We start from the raw sequence: 27543 nt of genomic DNA on the forward strand, positions 1-27543 counted from the left end.
ACCGCCGACGTCGTGGTCGCGAGACGGTTCACGTCCAGGGCCTGAAGCCATACTATGACCCGCTCGTCTTGTGTTGCCCGTAGGTCGCCAGTATGGCTCCCCTTTCCGCCGGGGGTATTGTAGTAAGCATGTTGCGCCCATGAGAACTGTGATGAGCATCAGCCACAACGGGCAAATCCCCCTACGTGGACATGCTGCGCCGGATCCCGCTCGAGGAAGAGGACGCGCTCGTTGATCGTCTGTCTCGCGAAACGCTGGTCGTTTCGGCTCACCCCGTCTGCGTCGACGCCTCGTTCGTGAATAAACGAGCCCAGCCTTCTACCGGAACGCCGACTATCTCCTTTACAATATATATAGCACACCTGCCGATGTTACTTCACTGCAGCGCTAAATTTGAAAATTTATGACATTTGTTGCATTGCTTCGGTTGAAAAAACGTCTGTAATTGGAATGGAGCTGTGCGAGTTACCAAAGGCTAGTGCTATTAATTTGAACAAGGTACTGTTTTGCCTTCGAATAGGCCCTTTACGGTTCTTTCATGATATTGGTGTTGATTATGATTGTATTTGTGCCAGGTTAAGTTGTAAACTGGGCTAAAATCCGCTGACCGCGTGGTACAAATCTATGCCGGTGATACAGGACGTACATTGCACGCACGGGAACCTTGTGTAGGCATTGCATTAAACGGCGATAGTTTCATGCAGTTACTTGCTTTATTTCAACGTGTGGAGTATGATGAGTGTGACATCCGCAATAAAATGACGTAGGCCATAAGAATTAGACTTTTTTATTTAGTTGTTCTTGCCCAAAATGCAAAGTAAAATGTTTTTGCATTCAACGTCCGTACATTACCTGCTAGTGTAAAGCCAATGGAGCTCATTCTGTGCAGTATACATCGAATCTTTGCACTTTCGTTATGTGTAGCGCAATTCTTATCTCCAAAAAACGAGAGGCTATGAATTATGCATGCAAGAAGCGTTATATCACCAGCAATAATTTCAACAAATATCAACCCTAAACAGACAGACATCACGCGCAAGAACATCGCTGTTAAGGGCGAAAATTACACGAACCTGGCAGTATTAGTCCACAAGCAAAGCGGTATAATTCAACCATCGGCATTTGTTAAGTCATGCCAGTTTAAACTTGCGCTTTTGTGTTTGCGCAGTCCATTTCGTATACTATAGCTTCTATCAAGACTCGGGGCGGACATGATAAGCTTGTGCTTTGTAACATAATGAATCTGGTTGACATTTCCACACAGCCCAAATGTAGAGTCTGCTGTAATGAGCTTGGTGTTCTCAAATAGTTGCATTACTACCAGTCAAGTTTTCAATGCTTCATGCATAAATGCCCTATAATCTGCCTGAATGCGTGTACTATCAAGATATACCCTTTCTGGAGCAGCCACCCCCTTTAATTACCACTCCCAGATGACGTAGAGCAAGTCACTGCAAAGTTCGCCATTGAATCCTGTATCGAAGTTTATATTTAGCAAGAAAAAATAATAACGCAAATACGGCGATGTCTGACCATACTCTCGCGGTTATGCATGTTCTGTGCAAGCTGAGCAAAATATTGCTGCGTTTTGAATTTTGTTGTGAGATCTGAGAAAGAGTTATAATGCGGTCCTATCATTTTGGTTTCAAACTTTAATGAAATTACATACTTTTTTAGCTGACGCGTGCGCTGCCATTTTTCATCCGAGTACAGGCTGCCGGTTTTAAAGCTAAAGGATAAATACGTATATGCAGTTCATGAGCATGGGCGGTTCTGGAATGTATAGGGTGCACAGAAGTTTTGTAGTTTTCGTTGCATACGCGGGAAATGGAAATTATGTTGGAAATCTCTTTGGTCCACCAGGAAACGGAGGATTGGGCAGCTGTGGAGAGCCAGCATGACCTTCGGGCATGGTGCGATGCCCGAAACAAGTCAGCATTTTGTTTCCCGGAGTGCACCAAGAAAACATGCGTATTGGCATGGCCCCGCATACAGAAAGACCAAAGACTACCATGCTTTAGCATGAAGCGGACAATAATGACACAGTTAAACTATTTCTTTGGTTGACAGCGGCCGTGATGTTCAAGCTAAAGCATGGTTTCAGGCTAGGACAGGATAGATCGGCTAAAAATTGCAAAGTTGTTTACCGTGATAATTCCTCGGTTATTTCGGTTACTTAAGAAATGCTGATGATTGCTCAAAATGTCCTTCATTGAACATTTTAGAATTTATACGTAGCAGTTGTGGATCCAGGAAGAATCACATCAGCGCGCACACGTATGTGTGTGTGTGAAGGGGGGGTGTATTGATTGGAGGAGGCGGGCGGAGGTGTGCTGGTGCTCTTGAGAGGGCCTGTTGTATGTGACCCGTTTATTAATTAGAAAATTCTGTTTTCGTGCACGACCAATTGAGTCTTGAAAGAACGATACTCCTGCGCCCACAGAACTTCAAAGAAGGCCAGGAAGAGTTAAAGGAAAATTCTACCAGAAAGGCACGTTCGTTTCTTCGCCACCAGTACGAATGTCCTTCAGTTGCGCTGCGCCCGCTGCTATGGCTTTAAAATTGGGTGTAGCAGTGGATGCACGCGTCGATATGAAACGCGGTAACAAAGTCCCGATAACGGGCACACCATGCGACAGCAGCTATCTCGCATGGAGTTTCGTCCCAGTAAAAGCAAACTATTAAAACTGCAGCCAGAACAAATATATTTTTCACTCTTCATGTACTGATACTAACGCTCTCCCGATACACTCGGAGTAATCCTCTCCAACGTCGTGCATAATGAAATATTTGGGCGTTTAGAGGAGTTGAATTTACGTTTTCCCTCATTAAAAGTCGCCTATCCGCTCCACCGTGGCCGCTTTTAATTGCCAATTCAAACGGAAATACTGCATTCGAAATAAAACGAGATAGACATTTTTTAGCTCGCGGACACGATACTGTGGTATCGTGTAAATATTAGGAAGTGAATATTTAAATATCAAAGAATGTATAATTGATCTGCACCGCACAACTTAACGTACAATGCAACCTCCATCGTCAAAAGACATCAATGATCATGTAAGGATTAGTCACTGGAAAAAATGACTTACAATTCGATATCGCCGTTGTGACTCCGGCCCCTGAATATACACTGCTGTGGGCAGCCGCCGTCCAGGGAGAAAGCGGTCGTGGACTCAACGGAGGGGCTTTAGTTGTGATAGAGGTCGAATATGGCCATCTGATCGTTGTTACTGTCGCGACGCCGACTGCCTGTTGCAGGGCTGGTGTCCGTCGTGCCTGCACATTTAGGATAAAGTCTGGGACTGGCTCGGGGAGCCGCAGCGCACCCTTTTTGTCGACCCGCTGTTCTCCAGTTTCCTAGGTTAGGGGAGAATACCGCCGAACAAATCTGCCTAATCGCGGGGGTGAAATTGACTGTCACAACATCGCCGTTGGAAGGGGACAAGACTCAGTGCGCGCAATCTGAGCCCACTCCAACAAAACCCTCCCGGGCTAGACAAAAACGTGAAAAAGGAAGAATGAAGGGCTGACGCGAGGAAGAGGGGTGCATCTTGCTGTGTGTCTCATTCGCAAAGGCCCTCTGCCCGCGCACGGCATTCATCCAGCTAAACTGCACGTTTCACCCATTACGTAGCCCCATCGCATTCTTAAGTTACCTTGCAGGAGTATTGAATGTGTGCCCACGGCCGCTTGATCTCCCCCTTTCTAGGAGATGGAGCGGCCGTGGTCAGCCACCTACGCTTGCACGTTGTTCTGCTTAACATAACAAAGATAGTCTGTTCCCTTTCGGTCCTGCATTGTACCAGTCTTCAACCATCAATGGCCAGAGGTCCCTCTTTTTTTCCGCCGCGAGTTAGTGCGGTCCACTCCTTGCTTCCCCGGCCGAGTGAATCTCCTCTGCTGAGAACGACTCAGCTGGCCAATTATTCTCTGTCTTGCCGCATGTCTCGCACAAAGGAATACAACTCATGCCTTTGGCATCCCGTGCGCTGCGCTTACCCGAAGGCACCGTCGCTTTTGGGGCTGCACCCCTCCGAAATCATCCCTCAGCGGTTCGCACCCCTCAGTCGCTTCGTTTTGCCACGGCCGGACTCGACTCCCGTTTCGCAGCGCGGCCCTGGTTTTGTGTAAACACCCATGCGAAGGGCAGACATGCAGTTTCGTGGCATTTTCGTAGCATTTCGTGGAAAGTACCATTAGTGGCACTTTCGAAGAATATGCAGCGTTGTTCACAGGCGACGTACCAGGCATACAGGCAGCACGGCGACGGCCGGAAAAAAATTTCACCCATCTTTGGTGCCATGAAACCGCCGTGAATCTATAACAGGGGCAGTTTCGCACGACGCGCGGTTGAAGAGGTTTTCTGGCGAAAGAAATGCAGTAAAAGCGCGTTACTCGGAACTCGGATGGTGCAATACATAATTCGAATTGACACACTGTTTCCGGCATTGCCCTGTATATTTCAATGGGGGAAAACTCTTGGTAATTATAACGGAGCTCTGACATGCCGATTATAAGGCGCTGACATGCCGATCGGTCGGCGCTCCCGCTATATTATTAAACACTTGGGAGGCTGCACCTCCTCTCTACCTTCTCGACTTGGGAGGGCAACATGTACCTTCAGAAAAAAGGCATTTCTATAGGGTCCCGCTTGGGTCTTGTACACAGTGACCTGTTTTTAGCGTCCCTTGACAGGGTTGTCGCCACTCTCCTTCCCCAATGTAAAGTAGTTAAGACGTTCAGGTACGTCGATGACTACCTGCTGCTGACTGATATTACAAAAGAACGTTTGGAAAGTGCCGTTTCAGACATCTTGACAGTATTTCATCATCAATCATCATCAACATTTATTTCAGTTTGAACTTAAAAACTGGGGGTGAAGAGAAAAAAGCAGTGACTGCGCATTGCTTGACGGTGCTTCTCCATCCTTACGTCAGCAGTGGGTACAAGGTAAAATCACTAAGAAGATGCGTACAACATGACCGTACAACGCATTATGGGTGTGTAGATTCCTGAACAAAAATCTTGCTGATGGCAGATATAGACAAAGTAATTAGTTGATCATGGAGTGTAGTATTAAAAAAATTACACCATCTTCCCGTGGGGAACCCTGAAGAGGATGCGAAGCATCGTGGCGGTTCTGTGTGGTTCCATTGTGTTGCCGTTATGTTGAGTGATCTGGTTTTTACTAGCGCCAGAGGGAATTCCGCGTCCGGGTCCACACCGGTGGCAAAGGCACGCAAGTGTTGTTGTGTTACGGTGAGTACGCGGTGGTTCTCGAGGCGCCGAAATTCGTCCATCATGTTCTTGTCGATGTTGTCTCTGTGGTACAATCGGTAGTCTCCGTCAGCTTTGGTGAGGTAAAGGTTGTTGACATTGGTGCACCGGCTGACAGCAATGTACACGCCCTCCTCTTCGCAGCTTTGTCTTCTCCTTCTTCTTCTTCGGCAGTTATATGAACAATCTTCCCCTCCCGTTTTCCCCGTGCCCCACACCAGGGCCTATTGGCCTCCTCCTGTAATAAAGTCATCCATTCCATTCCATTCCCTACGGGAAGGTGACGACGGTGGTTGAACGCGAACCTATCTCGTGATGGATTCTTTGGTTGGCCAATCCCTAGGGGCATCCTGCCACAATCAGCATCAGAGGCGCTGCGGACGGGGCAGGTTGAGATGCAAGGCGTGTGGCGCTTCCCGCCACAGCGTCCCAACGGGAAATTCAGCATCCCCCTCTGAAGTTTTCAGTTCGTCGTTTCCGTTGACGTTCAGCTTCGCGTGCCTTCGTTGTATCAGTAGCTTCTTGACGTAGTTTGAATGAGTCCAGGACATAAGGCGCGTTCGTAGCACTTGCTCCTGTCCCGGATTTGTAGCGTAGTCCACACACACACATAAGCGGCATCGCCACAGACTGTACAAACCAATCAACACGAACATGTCATAACGCGGCTCACCAGGATAGTCGAATGGCAAAAATCGGATAGAGAAAGGCGTAATATCCATGTCTTTTTTGAGCGTTCGCTGTAAAATGTCCTAGAAAAAGACAGCATCTCTGCAGTCTACAAAGCAGTGATAAATTGTTTCTGGTCGAGTACAGAGCCGACAGTCTGTCGACCCCGCTATTGTGATAGGCATGCCGAGCCACCCCTCCTCAAAATCCCCAAGAGGTTGGAAAGAATCCGCACCTTCACTTTAGCCTGTACGCAGATGACATTACACTCAGGGTACCGAGTGGTAGCGATGCCCTCATAGAAGAAGCCCTACAAGCTGGTGCACAGGTGGTTGTCGAGGAGGCGGGTGCGGCAGGACTAAGCTGTTCACCTCAGTAATCTCAGCTCCTTCTTCTACCCGCGAAGCGTAAATCGGAAAGCCCACCGGACATAAAAATTCAGATTGGGACCAACACCGTTCCAACTGTAGGAAGTATTAAAATTCTTGGTCTTTTCATACAGCGTAACAAATCAAACACTCAATTTATATCGCAAATTACATCGCATGTAAACCAAACTATCGGCCTGATGCGACGAATAACCACCCGTCACAAAAGACTTAAGGAGACAGAAAGACTCCAGCTGGTACAAGCTTTCGTGATAAGCCGCATCACCTACTCACTCCCTTATCTTTATGTAACAAAAACCGAACTGCAGAAAATTGATTGCCTCATTAGAAAAGCTTATAAGACGGCGTTACAAGTGCCCATGTACGCATCCACTGCTCGACTCGAACGTCTGGGGGTCTATAATATCGCGGAGGAACTCGTAGAAGCCAATCATATTAATCAACTGCGTAGGCTTTCTGCCACTTCCACCGGAAGGCACATACTAGATCGTCTGAAGCAGCACGCCCCTTTAATTACTGATAAGAGACTCCCCATTCCCCGCGATACGCATGCGTGCATGCATATTGCGCCCCATACGGCGCAATATGCACCCCATTCATCACAAGGGTCGCAGGGAGCATAGAGCACGAGAGCTGTGCCGGCGCTTTCCAATAAATCCAGGCATACTTTATGTCGACGCGGCGGACTATCGACACCACGCCGCATACGCAGTGGCAGTAGTCGACCGACCAAATGCCCCCCCTGTCACCTCCCTCTCCGTCCGTACCACCTGTCCCGCGACGGCGGAAGAGACGGCAATTGCGCTAGGTTTAACTCAACGGCCAGCCCCCGCAATCGTAATCTCTGATTCGAAGACGGCAGTGCAAAATTTCGACCGGGGTCTAATAACCCCGCAGGCCCTCCAAATTCTCTCCAAAAATCCACCCACCACCCCGATAGAACTGATCTGGACCCCAGCCCACACCGGTGTGGGGGGTAACGAGGCGGCCCACGCTACTGCTCGAGAACTCACTATCCGAGCGAGCCCCAGCCTTGTCCCCTCCCACGGTGCCAGATCGGCTCGACATAGCCTCCTCAGCTATCACGACTTGGTCCTTAACTACCGTCTCTCCCGCCGCGCATTTCCCCCCGCTCATGTCAGCCTTAATAACTCCCAGGAACGCACGTGGCGGCTCTTGCAGACCGACACTCTTCCATGTCGTGCAGTGCTGCACCGTATTCACCCCTCACTATTTCCCTCCCTCAACTGCCCTTCGTGCGGTGCTCTAGCCACCGTGTTGCACTCCATGTGGGCATGTCCTAATGATCCCTTCCCCTCCATAGCGTGTGACGAGCAGTGGGAGGGGGCGCTGGGTAGCTCGGATCCGGGGATCCAAATCTCCCTGCTGAACCGAGCCACCGCTGTCGCCGCCAGGCTCACGCCACCGGCCACCCCGCCCTCTTAACTGCTTGGGACAATAAAGTTTTTCTCTCTCTCTCTCTCTGAGCCACCAAGATCTACTAAGTCCTATTTCCGAGAAACTGCAGCATTTGTACATAGTGTGTATAGTTCGCTTGCCCAACCACCTGTCTGGTTCCCTCTTTTGAACGCTTGTGTGTGTTTGCCTGAATTTTGATGTATATGTGCTTCTCATAACTTCAGTGTATTCTTTTGTTTGGTTCTATTCCTCGTACTGCAACGTCTGAGCGTATTCTCCCATGTAATAAAGAAAAAAAAAGGATTTGTAGCGTAGTGGGAAGAGCACCGCGTACCTCCCGTTGCGGCCAGAGTCGTGGGATCGAAACCGGGCGCCCCTAACTATTTCTTTTTTTATAGTGTAGTATCGCGGAGCTGTGGGTGTAAGAAGGAGAGTTGCGCATGCGCAGTGAGCGTGTGGACGGCGCCGCCATCAACGACGGAGGACCAGGCGAGCCTAAGAAATGCTCCGCATTTAAAATTTCGGGGGGGGGGGGGGGCTGAAGCCCGGTCAGCCCCCCCTGGTTACGCCACTGGGCCGGACAACCTTCTTTCCACCATTTTACACAACTTACCAAGTATATTCGGAGCAGAAAAAAAATCGCGCCAATCCACCCCGTGAATGTGGTTGGAAAGCAAAGCTGTAAACGGCACCCTTAACGATTACTCATGCGACGTCACTTAAAATCACTCACATCGCTCTACAAATAGTAAAACCAGAGAGAAGTGAAATGCACTTAACCACACCATTTATTACTTCAAAGAGGTATTCTTGGTAAGGTTAAATCAATGCATGATGCATGAACGGTGTTTGGTTGAGTTGTATTGGTGTAGCACAAGAGTGGAAACTTTTTGTTATAAAATCAAAGTAAGCTCCAACCCGGTGTTAGACGATCTGACTTCTCCGTCTCTGTGCCGCGGACGGAGGCGACGAGACTTGCGGCTGAGAAGGAGGAGGAAGAAATACTTCTGTTCAGATTTCTGAACGGCCCAGAGTGCAGCCCTGGGGAGTGATTCCTTCTTCTGTGGGGCCCATATGCAGTCCGCGCGGCCTGTGTACTGTCCACCCGCTGAAGCTGGGTAGGTAGAGAGGGCCTGGACAGCAGCATATCCCATTGCTCTTGTTGGGTAGTTGACGGAAAGAGAGGAGGGTGCTCAAGGCTAAAGTCGCACACCCAGATTACGGGGCGGAGTATTCCTACTTCTGAGAAAAATTTACATTCAGCGTCGAAGCAATTCGCATGCATTACGTGAAGACGCGTAAGCTGCGGAGCCGCAGGGTAGTTTGTTGTTCTCTGGAAAGGTCAGGGTAAGGCGAAGGTGCGGTCTGTCTCAGATGGCGATAATGCTGGATTTTCTCCAAGGACGTGACAAGTGGGTGACTGTCCTCGTGCAGCTCCGTTGCACGGGAGGTAAAAGCGCAGGCTTGTTGGGTGGGCGTATTTGTTGCTCTCCATTGAAGCGTGAGGCGGTGTCCAGATGAGCTGAATGGAACCGTTTGGGGAGTGGTTTTTCAGCACGCACAGTGCAGGTCAGAACACCCAACCCGACTGGTAATTCCAGTTGGCTTGCTGGGAATCGGTGACTACCCTCCGAACCCCTGGTTGAGTGAGAGCCAAGGTGGTGGCTGCCTCTTCTGCTGCCGTTATTTGTTGAGTCCTAAGCGAGGTACACGCAAGGAGGTTGGTTCTGGAGGTAGCCACGATGATGGCGTGTTGCTGCCCTCGATGTTTGGAGAAGTCTGTGTAGATAACTGCATGAGCCCCACCGAGGGTGGTGTTTAGCGCTTGAGCCCGTGCTTTTCGTTGACCCTCGTCATGTGAGGGGTTCATATGTCTAAGCAAAGGGAGCATCTTTAGTTTTAGTCGTCAAGAGTCTGGGAGTACGTCAAGCGGAGTGACATTCTGGGCTGCCCAGCCAATCTGGTGAAGCATGCGGTTACCCACCGCAGTTCTGAGCCGGACCTTCTGGTTAGAAAGATGGCCTTCTATCAGCTCTTCCACCGTGTTGTGGAGCCCGTGCTAAGCAGCCTCAGTGTGGACGCACTCATGAGAAGACCAATGGCCTGCTCAACCGCCTTTCTAATCATTATATAAAGCATCTCTACGTCTTCCTCATCGAGAAGAAGATAGGGGTTTGTCGTAAGTAACTCTCGAGAGTTCAAAAGCTTCAATTAATCGAGAGGTACCGGATTCTTTTAGGCCTCGCTTCTTGGTGGCAACTCGCCTGATCATGTGTATGATTAGATTAATGTTGTTTTTGAGGCGCTGCAAGGAGACGTCACTCTTGGTGTTGGCCTGGAAATGTAGGCCCAGGATCTTGATGCTGGGGTTTGGAGTAATGGCCTGGTCATCAAGGAGTATTTGAATGTATTTCTTGATTTGGCGTGAGGGCGGACGACAATGAGCTGTGATTTTTACGTGAACACTTGAGGCCACAGGCTTTAGCACATTGGCGTACATTGGCGTAGTGAAATTCCATGGATTGGTGTGAGCTTCCTTTAATTTTTGTAACTCTTAGCATATGAGCAAGGTGCGCACAGGGCCGCTAGATGGGCGTGGGGGGTCGTGTGACGCTTTCACGTGGCATTCAGCGAGAAGGCAGTGGGTAAACCCGTAGATGTGCTTGGCCAGTACAACATTTGTCTTCCCGTGTTCGCGTGGGCTCGTAGCTAAATCGGTAAGACAACGGGCTCTCGCTTTGTTAGTCTATTGGTTCCAGGTTCGATTCCCAGCGGTGCCAGTAAATTCTTTTATTTGTTCGCTGGAGTTTTCTGGTGACACCAACGGTCGCGAAAGAACCCTTGGGGGTACAGGTAGAAAGCTTTGCTTTAAAAAGTACTCTAACCCCGTAACGCCCGGCAACATACTTCAAACCATGTGATAAACGGTGAATATACGGAAGCACTTTCGGGGTTGACCTGGGCACGTGTTCTTTCTGAGTATATATTCGTGTTTACGTCTAATAAAGTCAGTTGCGAGTTATCGCCGTCGTGTGTGTCTTCTCTTCTGTGTCCCGTTTCAAGCGCTACTTCCGATGAATCAAAAACCCTTTTCTTAAAAGAGTTCTGGCTCAAAATTTTCACTGCGGTGTGCCTTGGAGGTAGTCAATGAGAGCTTGTTTCTGGGCTAGTTGGTACATTATTTCTTGCAAAAACAAACTGCGCTAGGTGTCTCGTTATTGGAAAGTTCTAGCTCGCCGTTTTTGACGGTCCGCTCCGCTCCTGACGGCCCGCTCAGCACAACCCGAGCGCCAGCCGCAAAAAGGCTTTTAGCTAACCGATAACCGTATCTCCTTCGACGGGGAATCATTCGCGTCACTGGTCTTGCCCTGTGCGTGTCTAAACCAAAAACTTTATCCGGAAGAAAATATAAGAATTTATATTTTGGTTGATGAATTGATTGTAGGTTTAACGCGCCGACGCAACGCAGACGATGAGGCGCGCCTTAGTGGAGGGCGGCGGATTAATTTTGACCACCTGCGGACCTTTTTTTTACGTTTATTGAAATGTCGAATAAACACCCGGGGGTCTCTTGCTAGTGCATCAGACCCCCTTAGGGGTAGCTATAAGTTAAGCTTCACGACGGGTATGGTGGGAAATAGCAAAGGAAAAATAGTGGGTTGGGATATGAAATTCACGAGAGTGTCCCACACTGCCTTCGCTAAATTAGGTGGGTAGCACAGACGCAGGAGATCATTTAAGGAATTTGGTTAGGGGTGTCAGAGAACCTGTTAGAAATCGAGGGCCCTGTCCAAATAATGTGTTCAGTGGTGTCCGGAATTTCACAGGGGATACACAAGCCTTGATTAGGTGACGAATGAAAAAAACTTTTCGTTTTGCAGGGGAAAAGTTCGTGTCAGATGTCTTAAGCGGACTTGTTGAAAGCGAGAAGGGGACTTGGGAATGGGGATCTTTAACGTGCGCCGAAATCTAGTACACACGAGCGTTTTTGCTTTTCGCCTCCATCCGAAAAGCGGCCGCCGCAGCCGGGAATCGAACCCGCGACTTCGTGCTCAGCAGCAGAACGCCTTAGCCACTGATCCACCGCGGCGGGTAAATTTATATTTTGGCCACGCCGATGAAGCATCCTGCCGTATTTATTGCCATTTTTCACTTTTATAATATATTGTAGTCGCTGACACGATATGGTGGTGTTAATTTAAAAGGAGCCGTTCAACTTTACAATAGCCAAGCAAAGACTGTTTTTCGGAGCGCTGCATGGAGGAAAGAAAGGTTTAGGAGGGAGCATCACGTGACTATTGCGAAGCCTAATCATAAAAAATAAAGAGGAAAAACCCTCGGGAACTACGCCCTCACGCGACAGGCCAGCGATAGTTCTTCGCGCCTCACGCAGCGTTCGTGCTCAGTCTCAGCATTCGCCCTTGATTGCCAGTAGCGCTGACTGAGCAGGTGGCCCTCAGTAAGCTCGTCCACAGTGTTGTATCGCCGAAGTTTTAAGAGACAATCGTAGATGTAGGGTATAACCCAACGACTGTTTGCACACTTTTTGCAAAAGCGTATCCAACTTGTTTTTCTCAGTCTTGGTAAAGCATAGGGTGTCATATAAGTGATCGTTGAGACGACGAACGCCTGGACACGTCTAAGTGTGTCCGCCTCCTTCATGTCCCTTCGTTTTACATGACGAAGCATGCGAGCAATCGGTCCACTCGTGCATTGCAAATTCGTGATCATCGTGTTGCATGCACAATCTGCTTGGAATGGGGGTGTTAGGTGAGGGTGCTGGTATTAGAAGACGTATGGAGGCGTTAGAATACGTGCGGGCTCGTGGCGGAGGGAGTATGAGAAGCTAGGATCTGCTGATGTAGCAGGTGAGACCAGCTTGTAGCGCTAATTGTGGGACTGCAGCAGCTCCTTCTATGAGTGTGCTCCCTGTTAGTGCGTCGCTACCACGCGGGACCCACAGTGTGATGCCGCACGCATACATTGTGTTTCTAAGCAAGGGAATTCAGCTGAGAGCGTGTGCAAGGGGAAGAAGGGCTAAGGTGAAACGTAGTGGAGAGAGAATGCCTCCTTGTGCACTTCCGCGGTTCGGCATGGTGAACGAATTTGACGTAATTATTGTGCCTAGGCGGAGGGAGGCGGTGTGATTTGTGAGGAAGTTTTGGATATAGGTGCATGTTCTGCTACCAAGGTTGAATGTGTTGATGGAGCGGTGGCGTGAGCAGGTCGTGGTTCTCCCCCCCTTCGTCCCTTGCATGCAGGCAAAGCACGGCGTCCAAGAGTTGCCCTGGGGCTGGCCCGGGAGGACGGCGGCCGAGGTCCTCGTGGGCGCCCTGGCCGCGGGTGCCGCCGCCGCCTCGGTCGCTGCGCACGCGCTGCCTTCCCAGGTGAGCGAGCGCGGAGGCGTCCATTTGGAGCAACTGCTTCGCAAAAAGACGCGCCGCGCAGGCTTTGCGGCTCAGTGGGCTACGTCTATTTCGCTGAGTTACAAAAAGCCACGCACAGCCCTATGCTGTGCTTGGATTGCAAGGTATGGTTAGCGTGTGCTTCAAAGCCACCTTCCTTTGTTGGGCTCGGTGGTGGGCAACCGGCCTTGCCACCGAACTGATTCCAAGTTTTATGGCTACATTTTCTATTCAAAAAACAAAAAACAAAACATGATCCACCTCCAAAAAGGGGTCGCACCGAACCACCTCAGAGGACATTCAGCAAGTATCTAGTGGTACACTCCAACGACGAAAAATCCCCAATTACTTAAATGTCAGTTTTCATCATTGTGAAGTGCAATGGAAACATTGTTGGGAAAGATTACAATGCCAAAAAGCTGTCTCTGGAGACTTTCTTGAGGTAATCCGAAAAAAGTAAAGCGAGGACCTCTTTAAGCAAGAAAAAAGTGCCTACTTGGCCGTCACCGTTACGCCGCATCGCACGTTAAACACTGTCCAAGGTGTTATTTCCGAAAAAGAACTACTGCATAAGACAGACACTGACCTTCTTGAGGGAATGCAAGACCAAGGTGTTGCTGGTGTTGGTAGAATCGTAATAAGAAGAGACGGGCAGACATGAAGACTCGACAAGTCATTCTTACTTTCGCCAGCTCTACCCTGCCAGAAAGATTGAAGGCAGCTTTTAGTAGGGTGCCGTGTTCACGCCTACGTTCCCAAGCCGAGGCGATGCTTTAAGTGCCTTCGTTGCGGCCATGGAACACAAGCTTGCCGTGCCAAGCTCACCTGTCCTAAATACGACGAAAACGATCACTCATTCGAAGAGTGCCAAAATACGATCATGAAACGTACGAACAGCAGTGGTTCACATCGTGCATACTCACGCTGGTGCCCATCTTTCAAGAAATAAAAAAAGACGGAAGTGGATATATTACATAAAAGATCACTCAGATCAAAGTTAGCCAAAACATAACTTTTCCAGAGGCACGCCAAAAGCACAAGATGTTTTCGGCTGCATCGTTTGCAGACACCGCCCGCACGGGATGGGGCGGCGTTTGGTCAGCACTGCGACACAGTGCAGCTTTCTTGCTGACGTGTGGCTGTCTCAAGCACCAATTGAGCAGCCGCCGCCTGCTTCTGCCACAGCTATGGAAGCTGAGATGGTCTCACCCCAACTGCCTTCGGCAGCTGACAATCCTGACGCTCCACCGATTGTGGAGACTCCAGTGAATGTGGTGACGACGGCCTCCATCGGGAGTAGTTCCGCGCGTTCCGGTCCAGCTCCCCTGCCCCCGAGTAAGTCTGAGGCAGGAGAGGACATGGACACACCTTGGAGCAGCACACACTTTCACCGCACCGCAGGCTCCTGTCGGGAAGCCTACGCCCACTTCGGCTAGTGCTCGAGGTGGGCGTCACAGAGACCCCACTTCATCCACTCCTGAAGTCTCTGATGAGAACATACACGGCCCACCCACTCCGCGTGCCCTGAAAGCCGCGAGAGAGCGGCAGAAAAATGCTGAACGTGGACAAAATCCGCGTCCTTGAGTATCCTCGGCCAAAACCAGGTGGACCGAGGTAAATCGAGACATACATTTTAATCCTCACGCTTTTATAATCACACACATACACACTCCGCTCGTTCATAGCACGAAATAACAAGAAAATAAGGCATAATCCAGTGGAACTGTAGGGTCCTTATTAAAAGCCTACATGATTTATACGAGATACTGAATTCCAATCAACCAAGAGTAAAGTACTTAGAAGAAACACATCTTAAAAAGTAAGAGAATTTTCTTAACAGTTACCTGCTGTTCAGAAAGGACAGGGACTGTTGGGTGCACCCTTCTGGCGGTGTAGCAATCATCGCGCAAACATGTTTGGCGTGTTGCACCATTTTATTACAGACCGCCCCCGAGGCTGTGGCAATACGAACCATAATTCATAATTTTTAATACATTACTAACAAGGAGGTCCCTTTATATCCCACCCGACTATCGAATAACCCGCTCTCAGCTCGAAGGTAAGGTAAATCAGCAACCCGAACCATTTCTCGTAGTTGGTGACCTTAATGTGCACAGCGTGTTCTCGGTATCTTGCCGAGCGGATGCGCGAGTTCGCCTCTTTGAGAAGTTTTAGCTCCATCGGGACCATGTCTATTTAGCATAAAAGAGCCTACATACCATTATATAGCACACAACACCCACTCACACCCCGATATAGAGATTGACACTGGAGTTCTTTCCTTCTGTTGAGTGGAGCGTAGGCACCAAACCAGACGGCTTGGTGCTTGGTAACCACTTCCTACCAGGTTAACTTAGGCAAAGGCACAAAGTCCTACCCAAGCATCCACTGGACGTGCGTCGGCTGTCCAACGTACGTCCATACCGGCTCTAGCGGACGTCCGCTTGACGTCCGACTCCGTTCTGAACCGATAGACATACCATTTACGTCCGTGGGACGTCCGAATTTACCACTTCCTTACGTCCATTCGGACGTCCGAAATTGGATGTCTTTTGTAAGTTCAGTCAGAGTTTACAGATGCACAATTGTTCTATTAACAAGAAGCATATGCACCTTCAACAAATAGTACACCACACAACAACAATGCACTGCAGGGCAGGTGGCAAACTTGCAAACACACGAACATGGTAAACTTGCTTGACACGTCATATTTGCGGTTCTCACTTGTTATATACCCTTCCCCAAGGAGACCATCATTAGAGTTTGTAAGGTGCTTTAGATAAGTAAAAAATAGGCTTAAATTTTGTAACACAGAGATGAAACTTGCAATATACAGGTCAGGGTGTTGATGTCAAAAACCTTTTTATTTGAAAATTAGAGTACCTTTTCCTTTTTGCTTTATTACCTAATTTACGCTATTTCATGCTTCGTAGTAACTTGGTGCGTCCACGGACGGACGTACGTCGGTTATACGAAAATATATATACTTTGTACATAAGTTGCAATATGTCCACAGTACGTCTGCAAACGTACACACAAACACAGGTCTACAGCGGACGTACTGTGGCCGTCAGAACTTGGCATTCGATGTTCGGATGTTTTTCGGCCGTTCCACGAACGCCCGTGGTTGCTCGGGATACTTTCTATAAAAGTTTTAATGAGGCAGGTGCATAGTGGAGTACATTTACAGAAACATCTAAGCTTCACCACATATCTAAATACACCTACACGTTGAAGAGGCAACCCAGCTTCTCACGGCGCAGATTTCCGACGCTGCTCAAAACTCCATTCATAAGGCATCAGGTTGCGCGCGCAACCCAAAGAGGCCCTGGTGAAATGAGGACTGTAGGCGAGCAGAAGAAGCCCAGAACAAGGCATGCGCTGTTCTGCGAAGATTCCGGAACGAAGACAAAGTGATAGCTTTCAAGCGTACGAAAGCACTGGGGAATCGGGTCCGCCGTGAGGCTAACACTACAGTTGGAGGTCCATCGCAGCACCAATAAACCCGTATACGGATGCACACAGAGTGTGGAACAGGATCAGGAAACTAAATGGGCAGAAAACACACAGCTTACCTCTGTCAGCATCACCGGAAGAAGTAGTAGTACTCAATAACTTTATTTTGCCCAAAAGTTGTGGTAATTGCACCCCTGAGTTGTTCACTCAGTCATCTAGACAGCGGGGCTCCCGATGTTTTGGGAGCTCGGATTCTTCAGCCAACTGGGCGAGGGCATCTTGCACTAGTGGAGCTCGGCTAGAGATCGCAACCTCCCGCTCTGATAAGGATGATATGTCATAAAGGATGGTATGATTTGTTCTACGTGATACGGGTATTACTGGACATCACCAAACGCTGAAGTGATGCTAGTTCCACAGAACACAAGGGGCAAGCGTCCTTATATTCCCCAGGATAGACAATTAAAATGGGATGTGGAGTGGGGAATTTCAATGCTTGAAGCTGCTTGAGAAGGACAGCATGCCCTGGACTGAGCGATGGATGCGTTGGTAGAAAAACAGCACGATCCTGGTGGTCGTGCGGTCGATCCTTGCAATCCTGGCGGTCGATCCTGGCGGCGGAGGATATCGCCGAAAGTATGGAGGTGGTCCTGTTAACCAAAAAGTTCCGGGCTACCTTCAGGGGTCCTGTGAAGCTGCCGGAGAACGATATCTCGAGCAGTCTCATGGCAATCCCATTTCCCATCAGGCAAGAATGTGCCGGTGACCAGATGATGCGGAAGGTAGGGCTGTGAAGTGTAGGCCCTTTCGACGGGGTTGCCGAGGTTTCAAGCGATACCCTGCCGTTCAAAAAACTTCAGTACGACCAATTTAGAATCGGTTGTGTTGCAAATATTACAGAAAGAAGAGGTGGATATCGGCAACTGCCCCCTAATATCACCATCATTGAGCAGTTCCATCCGCCATTAATAAGAATCACTCACGCCCCGCGGTCCTTGCCACGGTTCTTCAACAAAATGGTGCCGTGACGAGGATGGAAATATCTACACAGTTGGAGAACGGAGTGAGCGGACCGCCATTAACGATGACGTGAGTGACAGGGCAGCGGTAACACTGGACTGCTGCTCGTGACCACTGACCGCAAGCGTGCGCAAGAAAACTTCAGGAATTGAGGACGAGCCAAAGGTGTACCGAATCCCACTCCCTCAATCATTTTTCCGATTCTTGACGGACGTCTCGTGGAAACCACTGAAAGTCAATGACAACGGCTTCAACCTTCTACCTTACCGATTCTTGCGGAGACCAACGGACAATGCTTCGATTCCACCGACCATGACCGTTCTCGACGACCCACCGACACTAAAAACGCTGAGCGCGGGCAAGGTGTCTCTGTACGAACGACGAACGCTCATAAGAAACGACACTATTGCAGTGAATAAGAACATCAGGACAGAGATGAATGCCGAAGCCCCATAAGTTGATAATCTGATTTTTCTCAAGAAAAGCCTAATCGAAAAACACGTGATTTTAAAGAAGCTGGATAGCGGGATTGAAGAACTTGTCGACCTGGATGATTTAGAGAAAGAATGTGAAGTATCATAAGAATTCAAAGATTCTATCCTGCTGACAAAATTTAGAATGGATCGATTGTTCCCGGAATTGCAAAAGCACTGTTTCAATGACACTGTAAAAAAAGCCCCGGAGGAAGAGGACGGTACCGTAGACATAAACAAATCGGCTTTGCAGAACGGTGACCTTCAGTGATTTGACGATGCCTTTGAAAGCAGCTCATCAGGAACCAAGAGACACCCAACCAGCTGCTCTCTTACAAGGAATTATCGCATCAAATGGCGAAGTAGAGGCAGCCACTTCGGTCGATTGCTCAGACAATTTCGCCCCCAACGATGAAGTTTACCGAACTAGTCATAAGACTAACGGCAACGCAGTGGGGGTGTCTGACCAGTCGTCTTCTTCGTGCAGTCTTTCCGAGGCGGGGAGACCAGCGCACCAGGAACGACTTAATGAAGGCCTACAAAAACGACATGTCAACAAAGTAGCGCATCATAAATATCGACACCATAAAGGAAACCTAGGCTCACCGATGGAGATACCTGATAGATCTCATCACATCAGCACAGCTTCCACGGGGATTGTGTTGTCCAAAGCGCAACGAGCAGGTACAAGTACCACAAAGACGGCCCCATGGAACTACATGAAAAATTTCCGAGTGATCGGGACAACGAGGAAGAAAGGAAAAGCCCCGTGTAAAAGGATCGCTGCCCGCATAACAAGAGCCAACCGATACCAGATATTCAAGCAAAGAAAAGTGATCCGAAGCGCATGCCACAGGACGCCTGCACGAGCACTGGCAAGTCATGCAGGACTACTTAATCACAGCCCGAAGGACGGGACAGACAGAAAGAACAACCACGGGACAGGCGCTGATTCTTAACTAAATTTATTGAAAACCCCCAACAAACATTTATATTGAAGGCAAACGACGCTGCACGTGTAAAAGTAGCATACAAAGAAAACAAACTGAACCAGATAAAAGTGCAAAAGGGAAACACAACTTATTTGTCGTTATCTATGAACTGGACCTCTTTATCAGTAAGCACCACAGATGGGTGGCTCACACACCTTTCGCCCGTCTTGCTAATGTGATAGGCTCCAACTATCTCGCGGTGTAGCTGCTTCGGGTGCTTGGTAACAATATCAGTTTCGTGAAACACCGGGTCGCAGCCGCACGTGTGGCAGTGTGAGGGCAGAGGCGGTCGCGGACGCTTGCCAAAATAGAGCGCATGCTCTCGCAATCTAACATTAGCACACCTGCCAGTCTGCCCTATGTATGATGCGCCACACGTGAGAGGGACTCGGTACACGACATCGGATTGGCAGTCCACATACCTGTGCTCATGGTTTGTGCCACACCCTGATTTTGGGGCACTTTCTTCCAACGAAGCCTTTCTTAGTACGGCAGCGCATATTCCCTCCAATTTACGTGGGGTGGAAAAAACCACCGTGACACCAAACCGACTGGCAACATTCTTCAAACCATGCGACGTACGGTGCACATAAAGAATCACGGCCAATTTACTTCCATCCGGTTTTCTCCTTTCCTTATCCGGGTCCCCGCGAGACTTGACATGCCTGATCAACTCGTTACCGCAACTCCAGAGCGCTGCCCTAAGGTAACCTGCCGCCGCTAGCCTCTTTAACTGACCTTCGAAGCTCTCCTTCACTTTATGGTGGCAGGAGTGGGTTAGGGCTGAGCGCAACACAGAAAAACACACTTCACTAATTTAGAATGACCTGAGTCATAACTTAGGAGGGGTTTCTCAGAGCGAGGCACGTATACCCAACAGACATGGCCTACCTGAAATCTTACAGACATGGCCTACCTCAACAGACATGGGCTACCTCAAAACAGCAGCTCTTGCTGTTGTGGAAGCTTAACAGTAAACTTCAACCCGAAACCACTTTCTCGGAACACTTTCAAGATATTAATGGCCATGCGGGGTAGATCAGCAGAGTTCGCAAAGGCAAGGTAATCATCCACATATCTAAAAATGTTACTTGCCATACCACACAGGTTTCTCTCAATGAAACGGTCAACCCTGCTAAGAAAAATATCGCTGAGTACTGGCGCAACACACGATCCAATACAAACACCTGATCTTTGCACAAACAACGACACTCCCCAGTCTACAAAGGTAAAGTGCAGGTAGAAGGTTAGAAGTTCTAAAAAGGAGTCAACAGAAATTCTACAACGGCTTATGAAGACCTGTTCATCATTGTCTTCGACAATGCACTTCTTCACGCTTTTAATTAGCTCTACATGTGGCAGGGAATTAAAAAGGTCTTCTACGTCAATACTGAGGGCTACGTCAGTACGTCAATACGTCAATACGTTCTACGTCAATACGTCAATAAAGAAGTCCCTTGGATTGTGTAGCTTCAAGAATTCCACAATTTGTTTGTATAAAAAATTAACCGCATGGAATGACCATTTTCTTTCTTCAGTTGTATCGCCTACCTGCCGCCAGTCGTCATATGATGTTAGAAAACCTTACAATTTTGTTCTACCGAAGTGCCGAACTAATTACGCGTTTTCTATGTTAAATTATATTGTTCCGAAGTTTTAAATGCGGAGCATTTCTTAGGCTCGCCTGGTCCTCCGTCGTTGATTGCGCCGCCGTCCACACGCTCACTGCGCATGCGCAACTCTCCTCCTTACACCCACAGCTCCGCGATACTACACTATAAAAAAAGAAATAGTTAACGGCGCCCGGTTTCGATCCCACGACTCTCTGGCCGCAACGGAAGGTACGCGGTGCTCTTCCCACTACGCTACAAATCCGGGACAGGAGCAAGTGCTACGAACGCGCCTTATGTCCTTGACTCATTCAAACTGCGTCAAGAAGCTACAGATACAACGAAGGCACGCGAAGCTGAACGTCAACGGAAACGACGAATTGAAAACTTCAGAGGGGGATGCTGAATTTCCCGTTGGGAAGCTGTGGCGGGAAGCGCCACGCGCCTTGCAGCTCAACCAGCCCCGTCCGCAGCGCCTCTGATGCTGATTGTGGCAGGATGCCCCTAGGGATTGGCCAACCAAAGAATCCATCACGAGATAGGTTCGCGTTCAACCACCGTCGTCATCTTCCCGTAGGGAAACCGCCGAAGAAGAAGAAGGAGAAGACAAAGCTGCGAAGAGGAGGGCGTGTACATTGCTGTCAGCCGGTGCACCAATGTCAACAACCTTTACCTCACCAAAGCTGACGGAGACTACCGATTGTACCACAGAGACAACATCGACAACAACATGATGGATGAATTTCGGCGCCTGGAGAACCACCGCGTACTCACCGTAACACAACAGCACTTTGCGTGCCTTTGCCACCGGTGTGGACCCGGACGCGGAATTCCCTCTGGCGCTAGTAAAAACCAGATCACTCAACATAACGGCAACACAATGGAACCACACAGAACCGCCACGATGCTTCGCATCCTCATCAGGGTTCCCCACGGGAAGATGGTGTAATTTTTTTATTATGTATTTTTTTGGGGTAAGCAATGCTTGTTCCGTAGACCTGTTTTGAGTGAAGCCATACTGACAGTCAGTTATTATGGAATGTTTAATAAGGAAGTTTTGAAGGCGAATGCGAATTAAATGCTATAAGCATTTAGAAAAGTACGGAAGTACAGATATTGGTCTGTAATTTTCTAAACTGTTCTCATCTCCCTTTTTATATATCACAGCTACTCTGGCTAGCTAAATATCGGATGGAAATTGTGTTGTCATAAGTGCGGTGTTGTATATATACGTTAGGCATGGCGTAATTATCTCGAGGACATACTTCAATGGCCGACTTTGAACATTTTGTGCATCGAGACGACATCTATCTCTTAAATTCCTGCATATCGCGAAAGCTTCCTTTTCATTTGTTGGCTCAAAAAAGACTGATTCAGCTAATTTATCGTCCAGAAAGTCAAGCGTGTCAGCATTTATTTGGCTTTGACCTACTTCGGTGAAGAATTTATTGAAATTGTTCGCCAGACGTGAACCAGATATTTCTTCCCCATCAATGATTAAACTTGTTATATCTCTGCTCTGAGTTTTTCTATTTAAAAGCAAGTTTAGGCGTCTCCATTTTCCCTGGGATCGCTGGAAAGTTGGCTATCGAACAAATTGTTGTAATAGGCTGTCCTAGCTGACTTGATTTCTTTATTCAGATTGTTTCGCAGTGATTTGTACTGTAATAGTACGTCTGCATCTTTGGTTTTAATGAATTTTGGGAACATCTTGTGTTTCTTTTTCACAAGTCTCGTAAGGCGACGTGTCATCCAAGGTTTACGTGCGTTTTTACATGTCGTTACGTCTACAATAGGGAAACAGTTTTCGTACACCGAAACGAAAATTTCCCTGAACTTGCGGTAAGCCGCATCGGCTGTAGTTTCTTTGTAGACGGTATCCCAGTTTTCCAAACCGATGCGATTTTTGAACAGGTCAAGCCAATCTTGAGAAATAATTGCCATCGAGCCCTGGTTTTTCTTTTTGAATGAGTTATTTTTCTATACACAAAAAAACAGGCAAGTGATCACTGATGTCTACTGCAATACGGCCCGAGAAAAAAAACGCCCCCCACCTCCCCGAAGGGGATCGTGCGGAAATGCGAATGCATTGGGTGCACCGATGAGTGCGCTGCGCCAAGCAGTAACGGAGAGAGGCGTGCGCTCCACTGCATTTATGTACATTTTCCGAGCGCAGCGAGCGGAGAGAGGGTACGCGGAGAGGAGAGAGAGACCCGCGCAACACGCCCGCCCCGCGCGCGAGCTCTCTCTCCCGCCGAGCTCCGCGATGCGAGCGCCCTCACACGCCCGAGTGCGCTCCTCCTCTCCACTCACTCTCGGCTACTCCGCCCGAGCTCAGCGATGCAAGCGCCCTCACACGCCCGAGCGCGCTCCTCCTCTCCCCTTCCCCTCCGCTACTCCTGCCCGAGCTACCACCTGCTCCGGTTGCTAGGCGCGCCACAGCTGTTGCTAGGGGTGTGGAGGAGCGCGGAGAGATAACAGCTGCGGGCGCACGCCGACGGAGCAGGACAACCCCCGACTAAGAAATGCATTCGCATTTACGATGACGACGACAACGAAGGCAGAACTACGAGGCGCGCGCTCACGTGCGCTCGCGCTGGAGGAATGCAGGCGCATGCCGACGGAGCACGACAACCCCCGACTAAGAAATGCATTCGCATTTAAAAGCATTTTCCCTGTTCGTAACTATCAGATCTAGCAAAGAGCAGGTAGCTGTAATACGTGTGGGGCTGTCAATAACATTTTGAAAACCTGTGGACTGAAGCAATAAGGACAGCTGCTGTTGTGCTGAACAGGTTGCACTCATGTCGATATTGAAATATCCCGCTATAGAAGAAGAAACGTTTTCGGAAGTGAAAAAAAATAACTCACGCTCAAAAGTATCGAAAAAACTGGCTAAGTTCCTGTGAGGGGGCCGGTAAATAACCGCAAACGTTTGCCTGGCCAATTTCACAGTCAGCATTTCGATGTCGTCTTTACGAAAGCAGTGGTCGGATAACACGTCAGCAGAATATTTGGTTTTCACCAGTATGGCAACGCCTCCTCCCCGTTTGGTTGTGCGGTCGGTAAAAAAGGAATCGTAGCCCGTGTTACGAATGGGCCAGCGCCGCCATACTGTCCTGCATCACTCCTCGGCTGTGCGGCGAAGCCCCTGCGTGCTCCTTCGAAAACAGGCGCAACCATGTCGGTGGCAAGTTGCGACAAGCCGCGTCATAGGCTTCGCTCTCAGCCCATCAAAACTTCGGCGGCTGGCGGCGTGGCTCGTCTCCACGCTCTTCAAGGACACAGAGGCCCCGTCGATCTCAACGGAGTCCTCCTCTCTCCCCTCTCTCGGACTCAGCGTGCCCGAGGCTATGAACGGCTTACGAACTCTGGAAAGAGTGTTGTGCGTGTTCCCACTTGTTGCGTTTGACCGTTACCGCTTTTGGGTATAAATAGAGCTGCCCAAGCGTTGTAAACCATTCCTGTTAGAGCAGCGAATCGATGTTGTCGCCCTGCTCGAGTCCCGTATTGTAACCTCGCCCGTCGGGGCATTGTTCTTTGGCTTCGTCTCACCTCTCGCTATGAAGTAAACAGTTACGTTAGCCTACGGCTTCTGGACTTCTTCACGGCTGCAACAGCGGCTGGCCGCTCGCATCATACACGCTACCACTCGTATGTCGGAGGCCACGGAGATCGGATCGGGTGCCCCCGCTCGGTCGCAACACCCGGTATTCGCAGAACGTCATTATCGTGACGATACCATGTCTCCGTTAGAAATATGGCGTCAAAAGTGTTCGTACAGCTTTGAGTTAGTTAATCGGTCTTGCTTACGGCGAATTGCATGTTCAAGTGGATTATCAACATTTGCTTACTAGGATAAAGTACCAGCGATCGATTGAACTGTGTAGGTGTTAGAAGAGGAGTATTACCCGTTCCATTTTCAAGAGACGGGAAAAGAAACAAGCAAAGACCGCAAAACACCTAATGACGCAATTTACGTCATTTTGAGCATATCTGCTTGAGAGGTGATCCGAACGATATCAGATTTTTCTGCTTTGCGTGCAAGTGCATTGCCGTTCTGCGTCCAAACAAATTTCCAGCCCACTTCCCTTTTCCTCGCGATTGCTGCGCCAAGCAGACGTTTGTTTTCCGCTGTTAGATGTTCGTCAACGTAAAAACGTTGTTCAGGTCCTGTAAAGCCTATGAGTTTGGTTGTCAGGTTTGCCTTATTTGCTGTCGCGATAAAAAGGTTTCTCTTAGATCGGGTTGTAAATCTGACAACTAGATTGACATCTTTGCCGCTCTTCATTTTGACACTGTGAGCGATGTCAATTTCTGTTGGGTCAAGAGGTACATGGATGGCCAGTGCGATTTTCTCTGCCATTTCAGCTGCCTTGTCTTTTACGGTAAGTGGCAAGCCCTTAATTTCAACATTGTTATGCCGGCTGTATTGTTCCAGCTCTGCAATCTTGCCTTCAGCTTCAATTAGTCTGTCTGTCAGATCTTTGTTTTCTTGCCTCAAAGCAGTACAGTCATGCCTTGTCCTTTTCACCTTCAAAGTCAAGGTTTGTAGTTCTTTAAGAGAGTTTTTGAGATCGTCAGCAAGGTCAGAGCAAAATTTCATGCCTTGGTTCATTGACCGCATTTCAACCCGCATTTCGCGTTTTAGGTCTTCAATGGCCTTCATAACATCACCATTTTCCGTAGACATGATGGGCAAGTTGCACAGAACAGACACCCAGTCGGCAGTGGCAAACAAAGAAGAATTTCACCGCGTAAAAGGCAGCACTTTGGTAAGTGCACTCACCTACGAAGCGCAAAGAAATAGCATGCGGCACAGTCAGTTGCTTGATCGACATGCCACTGCCGACTGGATGGCTGGTCCGACGATGCGATCCTTAAAGGAGCCATGAAGAGAAAACACAAGTTTGGTCCATTCGAAAGAATTGTTAGAACCATAAAGACACCACTTATAACGCAAACTTCGCTCAAATAAGCTGCATAATTAGGAAAAAAGGAAATGATCATGCGACCCACCAGCTCATTTTCCGCAAAAGAACCTATGATGTCACTCCAGAATGCTCTGCGATTGGCGGAGGCCGGCAAAAGCAAACGCATGTTAGGCAGGGCTTACAGTTTGCATAGCCAGCTAAATGCCCGTGAAACATACTGCACATTTTTTTATGACAAAGAACGGTGGAGTAAATGGTTGAAGTTCCGAACGAACACGCAAGCGTGTGCGCCAATGCGTACGAAACTACCGGCGGCCGATCTCGACATCTCGCCGTCGCGCAGACGAATTTTCGGGTTCGAGGCTCTTCGGGGCCAACGAACCGTCCCAGCACGCACAGCCGCGACCTTGCTTGGTATCGTAATCCCTTCACAGGAGGTTGGCCGTCATATCGCCAACCAGCAAAGGTAAAAATAGAAACGAGGGGAGTAAGGAACAGCAAGCAGCGACGAGATAGTGACAGTCGTCGCAGTTTCGGAATGGTGTTGGCTTGCTGCTATTGTTAGGAGCTCGTTTCCAGTTTACAACCACTGAAAACTTCAGTTTGTTCGAGTACTTTACAATGAAATTTCGTTGCTACGTTTTGAAATGCCCATGTAGTACGGGCAAATCGTCGAGGGAGTGCGACATCCCCGGTGAGGAGATCTCCTTTCATGTGCTGCCCAACGACGAACCTCGGCGAAGCAAGTGACTACGTTTTCTGAACTTTGCAAACGGAGGAGAAAGGGAGCTAAAGGAAGTACGAGTGTGCTCGCTTCATTTCCGAGGAAGTGATTACGGCAGGGACCCTTACGTTAGCTCACTCCTGGGACATGCTGGCGCTCGTCGCCGACTTCGTCAAATGGTCAAAGCGCTCTGACCTTGGGGGAAAAAAATGCCGTAAACACCGCGCATTGACGCTCGTATCTTTCTGGTCGAAGCAGAGAGCTCGCGCGAACGGCTTTCCATACACGACACCGGCCAACTGGCATAAGCGATATCTGCTACTGAAATTGAACTATCATTAACCGTAATAAAAATACGGCACATACGTACCAGTCTGTATTCGTCCGTCGCGACGGGGCTGACGAGGCAGCGGTGCCGACGGCAGGGCGTTCGTCTGTTGTGGCTATCGCGGAATGATCGCTTTCCCGTCCACCGCGTATCCCACAACTCTTGCTGCTCGTGCACTGAGAAGCATTGAGCGTTCAAGCGGTGTGAGGTTGTCAAATGCAAGCCCGAGCTCCTCGGCGAGAGTTTTGTTCTCCGGATCAGGCGATTCCATGACTAGGGCTGCGGGTGCACTACGTTTTACTAGTATTTTTAAAATGGCCGCCGTCTCGGTCGGCTCCCGCGTGTGGGTGCTATATGGAGTCGACATACTAAGTATCTGTTTCATGGACCGGCTCGTATGACGCCATGGTTCACGTGACGAAATGTGCAATTTTAGCGGGAGATTTAAAATTTTGGCTTAAATTGCCTTATTTCTCAGTGAATAAAGCATCATTTGCTTCCGGGAAAGCGCTTGGGGTACTATGAAACACCTAATCTTTCGAATAAAACAAACTTTTCTTTTCTCTTCATGGCTCCTTTAAGAGCCTGCCCATGGGGCAATACTGGTGACGTGTCGATGAGGCTTGTTGCTGGCTCCTCGCGAAGGCGTAATGCGCATGCGCACTGTCCTCGGTCGAAGCTTCTTGATATGGTTGCAGCAGTCCTACGAACCGCAAAGAAATAGCATGCGGCACAGTCAGTTGCTTGCTCGACGTGCCACTGCCGACTGGCCAAAGTTCATTCCAAGCTCTTTGTGTAACGCATAAAACCCTGAGTGATGACAGCATTAGATTCCTGGACCTTC

The 27543-nt window shown here is 49.0% G+C and overlaps 1 protein-coding gene and 1 pseudogene across 1 annotated transcript in view; one reads left to right on the forward strand and one right to left on the reverse strand.

Annotated features, from left to right (window-relative positions):
• Positions 1-27543, forward strand: part of LOC144168770 (pecanex-like protein 4) — a 473206-nt gene that overhangs the window by 93856 nt on the left and 351807 nt on the right. Inside the window, exon 3 of the mRNA XM_077697735.1 lies at positions 13019-13144. Coding sequence (XP_077553861.1) covers positions 13019-13144 — 126 coding nt within the window. The remainder of the gene's footprint in view (positions 1-13018; positions 13145-27543) is intronic.
• LOC144170881 (uncharacterized) overlaps positions 14348-27543 on the reverse strand; it is a 26161-nt pseudogene continuing 12965 nt past the window's right edge.

This window comes from Haemaphysalis longicornis, unplaced genomic scaffold (genome assembly GCF_048455015.1).
Source record: "Haemaphysalis longicornis isolate Haplotype H1 unplaced genomic scaffold, Haemaphysalis longicornis Haplotype H1 scaffold_2, whole genome shotgun sequence".
NCBI classification, from domain to species: domain Eukaryota; kingdom Metazoa; phylum Arthropoda; class Arachnida; order Ixodida; family Ixodidae; genus Haemaphysalis; species Haemaphysalis longicornis.